A 13,125-nucleotide genomic window follows, 5' to 3' on the forward strand; every position below is an offset into this window, starting at 1 on the left:
TGCAGAAAGACGATTCTAGAATGACAGAAGTCATATCACCGCCAAACAATGTGCTCCGCACAGGTAAACCGTCACTCACTGCAATAGAGATGCAAGGCAAAAAAATCAGAAATAGTATTTCTAGCATGGACCGGGCAATGCGGTAAATTGTGACTCATCCATTGTGCCGGAGAGCTGGTGAGGTTCACACATTTGTTGTATTTGTTTCTAATTGTTTTGTTCTATTCATCAAATTGCCTATAATTAGCAGAACTAGGAGCGATGATCCATCACTGATGATCTAATAGGTAGTCACACACAGTGAGGAGCGTGGCCGGATCGTTTCTGGAAACGCTGAGCCGAGAACTACTGAAAAGAAAGCCACTCGCTTAGGGGCAATATCGGCTCATCACCGGGTGGGGATGACATTTACAAAGGTGGTTGTCACTCACTGGATGACTTCTTTCTCCTACCCTGCTGGTTAATCAGGAAAACACCTATTGTTAAAAGGGCTAAAACTGCAAAATTGCTTGTAAAAAAGAGCAACTTTGAATTTTATTTCTTCTTAAAAATCCTTCCATTGTCAAGAACGGAGAAATATTTAAGTCTATAGTCTACTGATCATTAAGTTACCGGCTTCCTCTGCAGTCTATCGATGGTGGTCGGTTTCCTAGACAAGGAGTGTGTGCTTGCAAAGTACTGCTCTTCTGAAGCTGGCCAGAGAGCTTGATCCAGCCAGCTTTACTCTCCTCGCGCTCCTTTTCTACCTTTAGGAGAGCGAACTGTCACTCTTCAGGAGAACACCGTTTACCAGCAAGCAGGAAGACGTGACACAGAGGAGCGGTGCGCTCCTGAAGATAGAAAATTAGACAAACCCCATTACGCTTAACTTTTTATTATAAAGACATTTAAAAAAATATTTTGGGATGATTTATTTTTAATTTTATATTTCAATATTAAATTTGAAAATCTTGCAGTTTTTGCTCTGGTCATGGAGCCTTGTGATAGGCTGACGCTTCCTCTTCTGCAGAGATCACTTTTATTTGTGGCCTCATTATTGTCATAGACAAGTTTATGGTCAATTCACACTACATCAGAGCTATGCATTGAAGGAATTTCCCACATATACCTTTGCCATATACCACTCCAATGCCATACAGTCTAAAAAATATGTCCAATATGACTCTGCCATATACTTACTTCTTTTGTCCCGGTCACTGAGTACATGTGGTAGCTGAGAATCCCCATCAGGTTCGATGTTTCAATCTCTCCCTACAGGACAAAAAGTAAAAAAATTATTATAAAGAAACTTGTAAAGATCACACAAATTCAGAAGAACTTTTTAGTTTTTATTACACTGAGCTATGAGCAGGGCCTGATGGAGCGTAGCATGGCGCAGGGATTTACACAGGATTTCCCCAGGATCTTTCGATAGTTGGTAAAGTCCAATGAGGGCTTGCACTTGGGGTGTGCACCCGTGTGGTTGTATGGGGTTTATCACCTTTTATTACTACCAGTGGGTGGTGTTAATTTAGGAAATGGTTAGACATTATTATTTGGGAACTATGTGACTGTATTATTTGGGTACAAAATGGTACATTGTATACAGAGGTGACAATAGAAAGTCCTGTACAGGTCATGAACCACACTTAGGGAATGGTGATAATTTTCTAATCAGTGGAGGTTCAAACACTGGGACCCCCAAGATTCTCAATAAAGGGGCTCTGAAATGTCCTGTTTGAATAGAGCGGTCACTATTGCTCCATTCATTCTCTATGGAACTGCCGGAGAAAGCCAACTTGGCTATGTCCAGCAGTCTCATAGAGAAAGAATGGAGCGGTGGAGCACAAGCACAGCCTCTGGGGAATTTTAGAGCCACATCCTTTGGATTTGTTGGGTCTGACTGCTGGGACCTCCACCAATTGTGAGAATGGGACTCCATTGATTCTTCATGGAACTTCCCTGTGGATAGGTGATGACTTTCCAAGATTGGAAATAAAGCTTAAAGCATGGCCTGTGCACCTGTTGCTGCTTCCCTACAAGTCCAGGTGGTGCATGTCCTGGAAGAACAATAGAAACTCTCACCTGAGTGTTCCCACAGCAGATAAGAGCTCCTCTCTGAAGCATATTATGGAGGTGACTCCATAAGTCTGAAGTTGGCCCACTGGTATCACAGCTTTGTACCACACCACCGGTCATGTCTTCCAGTGCTTCTCCTGCAAATCCCATCTGGAGAGTGGAGTAACCTCCTTTCAGTCTGTAAAAAGAACTATTACGGGGCGATCTCAAACCATCGTAAAACTCAGACTGTCTACCATTGGTTTGACGTGACACTCACTTTGCATAGGCTTTCTCTAGAAGCGAGCTCCAGAACTCATCCTTGTCCTTAGAGTGCACAAAAAGTAAATCGTATTGAGTTTTCCTATTATTCTGGACAGGGACTGTAGGCAGAAGGTCATCGATCACAATCTCTACCCAACGCCCATACTGCCAAAACTATAAAAGAGATACGATAAGTATTACACAGATTTTCCAATTTGTGCTGAGTGATTTGGTATGAATGATGTTTACCTGGAATCTAAATTTGCCATTGTAGCCTTCACCAAAATCTTGATCAATGGGGACCACTTGTTCCAGCAGCTGGGGGTACAGAGAAAGACAAGCCACAGCCGAGAGAAACCAACAGTTACCTGAAAAATGGAGATGTCCCTGAGGAGCCCACATCACATTCTCCCATTCCCAGACCATCAAGAGTGAATTGCACATGTATATTGGGTACAGTAAGACAACTCAGGGCTTTTAATCTACCAGTGTTTTCCAACCAGAACCATGGTTGTTCTTTTAACCGGTTCAGTGGTTCTCCAGCACACAATGGAACCAAGAGCTGCCATTGTGCAGTATGGATGGAAAACTATAGTCAACATCTTCGAACAAGCTTAATGTGGACACAAGGAAAGTAGGAATGCCTGCTACACCAAGCATCTTTGAGGAAATGGGTAAAAAATCTCCAAAGCATATACTGGAGGTTAGCAAGGTCGGACTTGATCACCAGACTATTGTTCTGATGAGTTCAGATTCTGACACAATAATAGTTCAATCGAAAGCAACGCCATTTGGAGTTGACTTTTGGAGGCTGTATTGAGCACCAGAAATTCATGATCTAGTTCCACAGCGCATGGTCAATATCTTTCATTTCCTTTTCACTCCTTTGAACATTCCAATCCACAAAATGTGGAAAGTAGTCAGGTAAGCCCTGAGTAATCTCAAGCTAAGGAGGCAAAATCATGGGTTTGGTTTTGCATTTCAAATTAAGCCAATATTACAGTCTACCCGAGGAACCTGAAATATCCATTTGCTTGAGTCTTGAGACAGGCCTGGTACATACTTACTCAGGTTACCCTGGCACACATCCATCCTGGTAGCTCCATCTACGATAAAGCGAGGACATTCACATATTTCCTACAAGGAGAAAACTGAGTGAAGGTCACATGGTGAGATTTTTTTTAATAAAATTATGACATGGACATATCTGGGGGGAGCCAGCAGGGTATCTGCCCCAAGTGCTGGGTACCAGAAGGTGTGTTGACCAGCCACTTTGCCTTTGCTTGGGGTCGCTAAGGTAGAAGTCTGAACCTTAATTCCAGGTGATGAAAAGCCTATGGCTCTGGTTTATCGGAAGTGTAATTAATTACCTTAGGCCTTTTCCACTTGATTCTTTCATTCTGTAGTGCCTTATCTTGAGGGAAAGTGATGTCCTCAAAGAGAGGTGAGGAGGAGGAGGAGACTGGTGCTTGAGAAACCAAATTATCATCTAGAGAGACTGTAGGTTTCATCCGCTTGGTTGGAGGGGGTTCCATGTCCTGCCATGACCAACATTAGTAAATGTAATCTTCTAAGGTCCGGTATTTACCTCTTTTAAACATAACCTGTCACTTGCCATAAATTTGTCATTTTCTTATGTGAGGTAAATGCCGCTGTTCTCCTGAATCCGGCGATGTTTTTCTTTTGTTCTCGCTCCTCTCTGTTCCTGAGATATGGCCTCCTCTTCCCTTTCTGGTCTTTTTTAGCCAACTGGGCGTGTTCCTCGAGAAGACTCCCACTGAGGATAGTTTTGGACCATCTCCACTTGGATAAAAAGACGAGATTTATACAGTGAAGAAAGAGCCATATCTAAGAAAAGGAGAGGCGCAGGAACAAAATAAAAACATCGCCGTATTCAGGAGAACAGCGGCATTTACACTATATAAAAAAATATATATACTGTATAGCAAAGGTCTGCTCTTCTTTAAATTACTGTCTCCATTTTTTTTTTTTTGCTAATTTTTAGGCCACGTTCACACGTTCAGTATTTGTAAGCCAAAATCAGGAGTGGAACGATCAGAGAAAAAGTATAATAGAAACACGTCACCACTTCTGTATTTATCACCCACTCCTGGTTTTGGCTTACAAATACTGATGTAAAATACTGACCAAATACTGAACGTGTGAACGTGGTCTAACTCTGTCCAGTGTAGGAAAAAAAACTGTTGATGACTGGAAACTGTCAACAAGCTGCTTTTGACTGATCTCATGCCTCTTTTTAGAACTTGAAGTGTGTAGCATCGGCGTCTCTGCCCCGTTCTAGGCAGAGACGCCGTCCCTCTCACCTCCCCGCTCCTGGCGCAGCGTCCTCCAGCGCTTCTCTCCCCGCTGCTTCCGGCACGCGCTCCTTCCCCGGCAGTGTGCTTAGGGCGCGCGCGCGCGCGCTCCCCCTCTCTTAAAGGGACCGCGCGCGCCGTCCTAAGGAGTCCCCGGCCAATTGCCGGAGGACCTCCCATATAAAAGGCACCTTCTCCAAAATGGAGGTGCCCGAGCAATGTTGTAGCACTGTTCACTACTCTGCTTCAGCCCTCAGGTCCCGTTGCCAGTTACCTGCCAGATACCTGCCAGATTCCTGCCAGTCTGCTGTCTTATTCCTGCCTGATTTCCTGCTACCTGCCTGCTAGCCTGAGGTCCGACGGTCTGCCTTCCAACTTCTGTCAGTCTGTCTAAGGACCAGCTTGCCCGCTCACCTGGGAGCGCTCATCTGCTGCCTGTCTGCTAGCCTACCAGGAGGCTCTGCCGTCACGTGCTGTGACCACCCGCCTGTCCTGAGACTCCTGCCCGCTCACCTGGGAGCGCTCATCTGCTACCTGTCTGTTGGTCTTCCTGGAGGCTCCGCCGTCACATGCTGTGACCACCCGATTATCCAGAGACTCTCGCCTGCTCACCTGGGAGCTCACGTCTATCATCTGCCGCCACAGGTCGTACCAATCCTTTACCCAGAGACTGCCCCGGTCACTTGCCGTGACCTCCTGCCCGTTCATCCAGAGACTGCCCCGGTCACTTGCCGTGACCTCCTGCCCGTTCATCCAGAGACTGCCCCGGTCACTTGCCGTGACCTCCTGCCCGTTCATCCAGAGACTGCCCCGGTCACTTGCCGTGACCTCCTGCCCGTTCATCCAGAGACTGCCCCGGTCACTTGCCGTGACTGCCTGCCCGTCTACCCTGGTCGCCACCCGCTCCCTTACAAGGACCGCCCCCTTGTATAGTAGCTCAGAGGTTCCGCCTCCCAGACCCGTTACAAAGTGCATGTTGTGATCGGGCTGTGGTTTCGATAATGAGTTTGTGATACCAGTACGGCCAGGTTCACATGTCCATGATATACAGTCTGTGCTCGGCTCGCAATAATCAGCCCTGCTGGCCGGTCTCCTGGCCTAAACCTACTGCTTCATATATGCCATTTATGCTGGATAGGTCATTAATGAATGATGGGTGGGGGTGCGACCCAGCACTGCCACCGATCAGCTTTTCCTGGTGCCAGTCAGATGTGATCAGTTGTAGAGCGACACAGCACAGCGCCGCCAACTGTATAGTGGCCGTGGCCGGGTACTGCACATCCGCACCTATTCAAACGCATAGGGGTGGATCTGCAATACCCTGCTGTGGCCACTATACAGTTGATGGAGCTGAGCTGTTTCACTCTGCAATTAAGCACATCCAGCCACCGCCGGTACTGACGGAGTGCTGGATGTTGCACCCCCCCACTGGTCTGATATTAATGACCTATGCTAAGGATAGGTCACCGATATTAAAGTACCCCTTTAAGAACTGTCAGCCGCAGGTATCCTGCTTGTTGACAGTTTCCATTTAGCAGCAGATTTAAACAAACTTTATTTACTGACTTTACAGCTTGAATTAAAGGGGTTTTCCAATTTTAACTGCTAAATCTTACAGTATTTCTTGTATAATTGATGTTGATGTTTTGCTTGTGGTCATTGAATGGGAACCTTCCTGCTTAATTCCAGAAAATCTGTCCTGATCATATGACGATCAAGCAGACGCCTGACTATTAGGGCAGAGTCAGATGGCCGTATAAATCAGACGGAGATAGGAACACCATGCTCGGACTGGCCGGTGGCTCTCCCTACCCAAGTAGGTCAGCTTCATTCATTTCTACGCAGCTGTCACGATCGGGTCGGGAGAGCCGCCGGCCAGTCCGAGTATTGCATTCAGATCTCTGGTCGATTTATACAGACACCTGATTCCTTCCATAGGGCGCCTCTAGCGTGTACTATGCCTTTGAGACATAATAATATTGCCAGGATGCCAACCACAGAAGTGAAGACTACCCCGGTACCCTACCGGATGTCGGACTAGAGATGAGCAAATCTTTTTGCTCAACTCTTATGGCCACGTGTGCCGAATGGATGACTATGACCTTCCCGGGGGTGTGCAGAAATAAATTCCGCTCTGGAGGGGATCAGGTGTAATACAGAACACACTGACCCTTTTTTTTCGCCATCGGTGGAGGAGGTCTCGCCTTTACAAATATTTAAAGTGCAATTCCCCTTTAAGTAAAAAACAAACCAGAATTTGAATGACGTCTTTGCCACCGATGAACATGAAGGGTTATAGAAGTGTTTGCTTCTTTTTCCTCCGCCACATGTGAACCTGGCACGTTGCACAATTACAACTCTTGTCCGTGCAGTCTCCAGTTACTCCACAAGCAATGGAGGAGCCAGGAAATGAATCACATTGAACATAACATGATCTAGATGAGGTGCACCCAAACTCCGGCAGTCTCTTCTAACTCTAGATGTCACTTCCCCAAACAGCCCTTTACCTGCGGAGGTCACAGGGCAGGAACCCAAGACGTTCCAGGACCGTCCTGAACTGAGACATTCGCTGCACAGGGAAGTGACTGAGAACTTGAAGAACCAGTATCCTGCAAAGCCTCTTGGGAAAAACCTCCTAATTACTCAGCACCTCTCTGTATAAAGCTGGAGCCTGCAGAGCGACCAGACCCTGCCTGCCCCGATATGTCTGATCCTAATTGCTATATTGTTTCTTTGTGTGTCACATTACGCAGATTATCTGCTAATGACTTATACAAAACGATCTATGATTGGCGGCCACGATGCTGCTCATGAGCCATAACTTTTTTATATTTTCGCCAATATAACCGTATGAGGGCTTGTTTTTTTGCAGGACAAGTTGTACTTTTGAACGACGCCATTCATTCTACCATATAGTGCACTGGAAAACGGGAAGAAAAAAAATTGAAATGCGTTAAAATTGCAAAAAACAGTGCAATTCCACAATTGTTTTTTTTACATTTTTTTATTTACCATGTTCACTATATGGTAAAACTGACCTGGCAATATGATTCTCCAGGTCCGCACGAGTACACAGATACCAAACATGTATAGGTTTTTTTTTATTTAAGTGGTGAAATAAAATTAGTTAATTTATAAGAAAAAAAAATGTTGCTTTTGTCGCCATTTTCCAAGACCCATAACGTTTTTGGAGCTGTGTGAGGGCTGACTTTTTACTGATACAATGTTTTGATCTCCTCTTATTGCTTTTTATTGTAATGTTACGGGTGGGCAAAAAAACGTAATTCTGGCAGTTTGATTTTTTTCATTACGCTGCTTACCGATCGGATTAATATAGTTTATACTTTGATAGATCGGACTTTTAAGAATGCAGCAATACCTAATATGCATTTTTTTTATTGCTTTATTTTTAATGGGGCATAAGGGGGTTGATTTGAACTTTAGTGTTTTTTATTTTTTTTTTCATATTTTTAAAATCTTTTTTTTTCCCATTTTTTACTGGATTTAATAGTCCCTTTAGGGGACTTGAAGCTGCGATCGTCTGGGCAATTGTGATGTACATAGCAGTGCATCAGCGCCCCGCGATCACGTCACGGGCGCACCAATGGGAGTGTGGAACAACGTGTTACCCAGCTGGCGCATCTTAAATGCCACTGTCAGAGATTGACAGCGGGATTTAACAGGTTAACAGCCACGGGCGAAGCTCCACTGCACCCGCAGCTGTTAGAGGCATATGATGGCTGATTAAATCAGCCATCATGTGCCAGTAAAGATGTGAGTGTGGCGCCCCTGCGGGTTCAGTCGCCAAAGATGTACTGCATCTCACCCAGAGGTGTGGTATCTCACTCTCCGGTAAGGATGGAGTACTGCCCGGGACCCAACCACTTGCATACATTACACTCCACTTCAGAGGGCAGGGCGAGATTGCTCCTAAGGGAGAGCACAGTCCCTGGTCCCTAGCTGGAGGGTGGAACCATGTAGTTCACTATATGGTAAAACTGACCTGGCAATATGATTCTCCAGGTCCGCACGAGTACACAGATACCAAACATGTATAGGTTTTTTTTTATTTAAGTGGTGAAATAAAATTAGTTAATTTATAAGAAAAAAAAATGTTGCTTTTGTCGCCATTTTCCAAGACCCATAACGTTTTTGGAGCTGTGTGAGGGCTGACTTTTACTGATACAATGTTTTGATCTCCTCTTATTGCTTTTTATTGTAATGTTACGGGTGGGCAAAAAAACGTAATTCTGGCAGTTTGATTTTTTTCATTACGCTGCTTACCGATCGGATTAATATAGTTTATACTTTGATAGATCGGACTTTTAAGAATGCAGCAATACCTAATATGCATTTTTTTTATTGCTTTATTTTTAATGGGGCATAAGGGGGTTGATTTGAACTTTAGTGTTTTTTATTTTTTTTTTCATATTTTTAAAATCTTTTTTTTTCCCATTTTTTACTGGATTTAATAGTCCCTTTAGGGGACTTGAAGCTGCGATCGTCTGGGCAATTGTGATGTACATAGCAGTGCATCAGCGCCCCGCGATCACGTCACGGGCGCACCAATGGGAGTGTGGAACAACGTGTTACCCAGCTGGCGCATCTTAAATGCCACTGTCAGAGATTGACAGCGGGATTTAACAGGTTAACAGCCACGGGCGAAGCTCCACTGCACCCGCAGCTGTTAGAGGCATATGATGGCTGATTAAATCAGCCATCATGTGCCAGTAAAGATGTGAGTGTGGCGCCCCTGCGGGTTCAGTCGCCAAAGATGTACTGCATCTCACCCAGAGGTGTGGTATCTCACTCTCCGGTAAGGATGGAGTACTGCCCGGGACCCAACCACTTGCATACATTACACTCCACTTCAGAGGGCAGGGCGAGATTGCTCCTAAGGGAGAGCACAGTCCCTGGTCCCTAGCTGGAGGGTGGAACCATGTAGTTCACTATATGGTAAAACTGACCTGGCAATATGATTCTCCAGGTCCGCACGAGTACACAGATACCAAACATGTATAGGTTTTTTTTTATTTAAGTGGTGAAATAAAATTAGTTAATTTATAAGAAAAAAAAATGTTGCTTTTGTCGCCATTTTCCAAGACCCATAACGTTTTTGGAGCTGTGTGAGGGCTGACTTTTACTGATACAATGTTTTGATCTCCTCTTATTGCTTTTTATTGTAATGTTACGGGTGGGCAAAAAAACGTAATTCTGGCAGTTTGATTTTTTTCATTACGCTGCTTACCGATCGGATTAATATAGTTTATACTTTGATAGATCGGACTTTTAAGAATGCAGCAATACCTAATATGCATTTTTTTTATTGCTTTATTTTTAATGGGGCATAAGGGGGTTGATTTGAACTTTAGTGTTTTTTATTTTTTTTTTCATATTTTTAAAATCTTTTTTTTTCCCATTTTTTACTGGATTTAATAGTCCCTTTAGGGGACTTGAAGCTGCGATCGTCTGGGCAATTGTGATGTACATAGCAGTGCATCAGCGCCCCGCGATCACGTCACGGGCGCACCAATGGGAGTGTGGAACAACGTGTTACCCAGCTGGCGCATCTTAAATGCCACTGTCAGAGATTGACAGCGGGATTTAACAGGTTAACAGCCACGGGCGAAGCTCCACTGCACCCGCAGCTGTTAGAGGCATATGATGGCTGATTAAATCAGCCATCATGTGCCAGTAAAGATGTGAGTGTGGCGCCCCTGCGGGTTCAGTCGCCAAAGATGTACTGCATCTCACCCAGAGGTGTGGTATCTCACTCTCCGGTAAGGATGGAGTACTGCCCGGGACCCAACCACTTGCATACATTACACTCCACTTCAGAGGGCAGGGCGAGATTGCTCCTAAGGGAGAGCACAGTCCCTGGTCCCTAGCTGGAGGGTGGAACCATGTAGTGGGTGTGGATGGAGGAAGGGGAACAGGGGAGCACTTCAGGAGTAGTATAAAAAGGGGAGCCATCTTGGGTGTGGAGAGAACAGAGAGTGTGTACAGTGAGAGGAGCAGGAGCTCAGCAGGAGCTCTGCTCAGGACGAGCTGGCCTGAGTGAGAGAGGCCCAGGAGGAAAGACTGAAGAAAGAGGAGAGGAGCAGGAAGGAAGGCTCCAGAAGGAAAGAGGGGATCCAACTCTGCTGCATCACCAACAGCTCCAGAGGACCTGCTCCACAGCGGCGGCTCCATATAGCCGCATTCCACAGGTGGCGTCATGAACATTAAATATAAAAACTATAAATCCCCTTTTATTGACCGCCCTGGGTCACGGACCGGGTCACCGCCACTGTGACATCTCCCCTAGCAATGACCGGCCTGGCTACCGAGTACCCCACGGCCCAGTGGGCGCGTCATTTTTGGCGTCACGAACAGGATACGAACAAACCTGTTATCACCGGGTATAGTGCGCCTAGAGACTGTGTTGTATACTGAATGTGGCGCCCGCCCCAGAAGAACGGGCGCCATTATGTGCGTTATCAAGGACAACAAGGAACCTCCCATCATGGGCCGGGTCCAAGAATGGCACCAAAAGCGCAGCCTGCCCCATGCGCCTGTGGCCATATACCTGGATCTGTCAATCAGTCTGGGGAAGCCGTCTCCGGGTGTGGCTGACAGCAAGCACCCATGGGACTGCCCCAGAAAGTGGAGAGGAGAGAAAAAACCTGGGAGACAGGGCGGTGTCTCCAGCAGTCTAGACAGACCGCACCCGGCAGGCAAGATGGAGAGAGGTCAGCCTGAAGCTCCGTCTTGTGACCTGCAAAGAAGAGCATCACCCCTCACCCTGGATGGAATTCCGATGAAACTGTCCCTGGAGGACACTGGATTCCTCCGAGACGAGGTGCAGGAGCTGGGCAGGAGAATGGAGGAGGCCCAACAAGCTGCAATTGCTGCCTGGAGAGTGGAGCTCGTGGAAAAGATGATCATCCGGCAGCAGTCGGTGCTGCAAGTGACAGGCAGCGCCCCAGCGCCGGCGGAGCTGCGCATGGACCGGGAGGTGTCAGGCCGAGCTGAAGCGGTCGCGGGAGCAGGTAGGAGTGATGTCCCTGTCCCGGACGCGGCTGGTGCTGCTCCGTCCCTGGTCCCCCTGCAGGAACCTCCGTCCCCGGGCACCCACGCCCCAGATCTGCTCCTGGGCCTGGAACCGTTTATCCCGGGTGCTGGTGCAGCGGACCTGCTACTGGGCCCGGAACTGTTAACCCCGGGCGCTGATGACACAGACCTGCTCCTGGGACCCCTGCTAGAACCACCTGCCCCTACACCCGAATGGGTGTACGGGCGCACGCCCTGGGACTGGTCCGCGGAGGTAGAAGATCAGAGCCTCCCGTTGCTGCCCGCTCCTGTGCCCTCAGTCGCCCATGGGGACGAAGGAGACCAATTCCTGTGGGATAACCCGGGGGAAGACCTCATGGGTTTTCCCTGGAAGACCCGTAAGGAGGCTGCCCGCCGAGAGGAGCATTGCCGGCGGGAGCTCCTGCAGCTGGAAAAGGAGCGGCGCATCAGGCGGGTGTGCTGGGAGAAGATGGAGGCAAGAAATATGGAGGAGAAGACCCGGGCCCGCAAGGCAAAGCCTGCCACGCCCGAGCCACGTGCGGAAGGGGTGATGGTCAAGTTTGACCTGGATGGAGGATGGGGGTTCATCCGCGAGTCACAGCTTGGCACTGAACTTTTCGTAAACCGGCGGGACGTGGATTCCCATCTCCAACAGGGACATCCGGAGCGGAATCTATACCCCGGTGATCGAGTCACCTGTTTTATATGTGTGAAGAAAAATTTTATTTAAAGAAGTTTTATATAGTAACCTGAAACGTTCAAGAAATGTGCCTCCCATATAGGGAAGAAAAATTTGTGTGATATTCTTCTATGTGAATGCATTCTAAAAAATTGCATGTCTTTAAAATACTTTGTTTTTTTGCTTTGTTCCAGCCCGCAGACGTGCTGTGTTTTACCAGGGGGGTATGTGGCACCCCTGCGGGTTCAGTCGCCACAGAGATACTGCATCTCACCCAGAGGTGTGGTATCTCACTCTCAGGTAAGGATGGAGTACTGCCGGGGACCCAACCACTTGCATACATTGCACTCCACTTCAGAGGGCAGGGCGAGATTGCTCCTAAGGGAGAGCACAGTCCCTGGTCCCTAGCTGGAGGGTGGAACCATGTAGTGGGTGTGGATGGAGGAAGAGGAACAGGGGAGCACTTCAGGAGTAGTATAAAAGGGGAGCCATCTTGGGTGTGGAGAGAACAGAAGAGAATAGAGAGTGTGGACAGTGAGAGGAGCAGGAGCTCAGCAGGAGCTCTGCTTAGGAGGAGCGGGCCTGAGTGATAGAGGCCCAGGAGGAGAGACTGAAGAAAGAGGAGAGGAGCAGGAAGGAAGGCTCCAGAAGGAAAGAGGGGATCCTGGGGGTACGGGAAGTGCTGGAGGCCACCCGTATGCCCGAATCTACCAGGACGTGGAGGGATCAAGCCGCAGAGGGGACCGGCCCCTAACTAGTGGGAATTGCAATATTCAG

General features: G+C 47.4%; 1 protein-coding gene across 6 annotated transcripts in view; it reads right to left on the reverse strand.

Annotated features, from left to right (window-relative positions):
- The window catches only part of LOC141155053 (calpain-9-like), a 100,855-nt gene that overhangs the window by 39,702 nt on the left and 48,028 nt on the right, over nucleotides 1–13,125 (reverse strand). For 2 of the 6 annotated variants that reach the window (XM_073641679.1, XM_073641676.1), the window contains exons 1-7: nucleotides 7,124–7,251; nucleotides 3,672–3,839; nucleotides 3,369–3,438; nucleotides 2,551–2,669; nucleotides 2,318–2,475; nucleotides 2,065–2,248; nucleotides 1,180–1,251 (exon numbers count right to left, since the gene is read on the reverse strand). In XM_073641679.1, the coding sequence (XP_073497780.1) occupies nucleotides 1,180–1,251; nucleotides 2,065–2,248; nucleotides 2,318–2,475; nucleotides 2,551–2,669; nucleotides 3,369–3,438; nucleotides 3,672–3,836 (768 nt within the window). In that variant the 5' untranslated portion in view covers nucleotides 3,837–3,839; nucleotides 7,124–7,251. Of the gene's footprint in view, nucleotides 1–1,179; nucleotides 1,252–2,064; nucleotides 2,249–2,317; nucleotides 2,476–2,550; nucleotides 2,670–3,368; nucleotides 3,439–3,671; nucleotides 3,840–7,123; nucleotides 7,252–13,125 lie in introns of those variants that run through there. The other 4 variants (XM_073641681.1, XM_073641680.1, XM_073641678.1 and 1 more) reach the window with 4 other exon arrangements.

The sequence above is a fragment of the Phyllobates terribilis genome, unplaced genomic scaffold, assembly GCF_046119375.1.
Source record: "Phyllobates terribilis strain yellow unplaced genomic scaffold, ASM4611937v1 Scaffold_7__3_contigs__length_470593459, whole genome shotgun sequence".
NCBI classification, from domain to species: Eukaryota; Metazoa; Chordata; class Amphibia; order Anura; family Dendrobatidae; genus Phyllobates; species Phyllobates terribilis.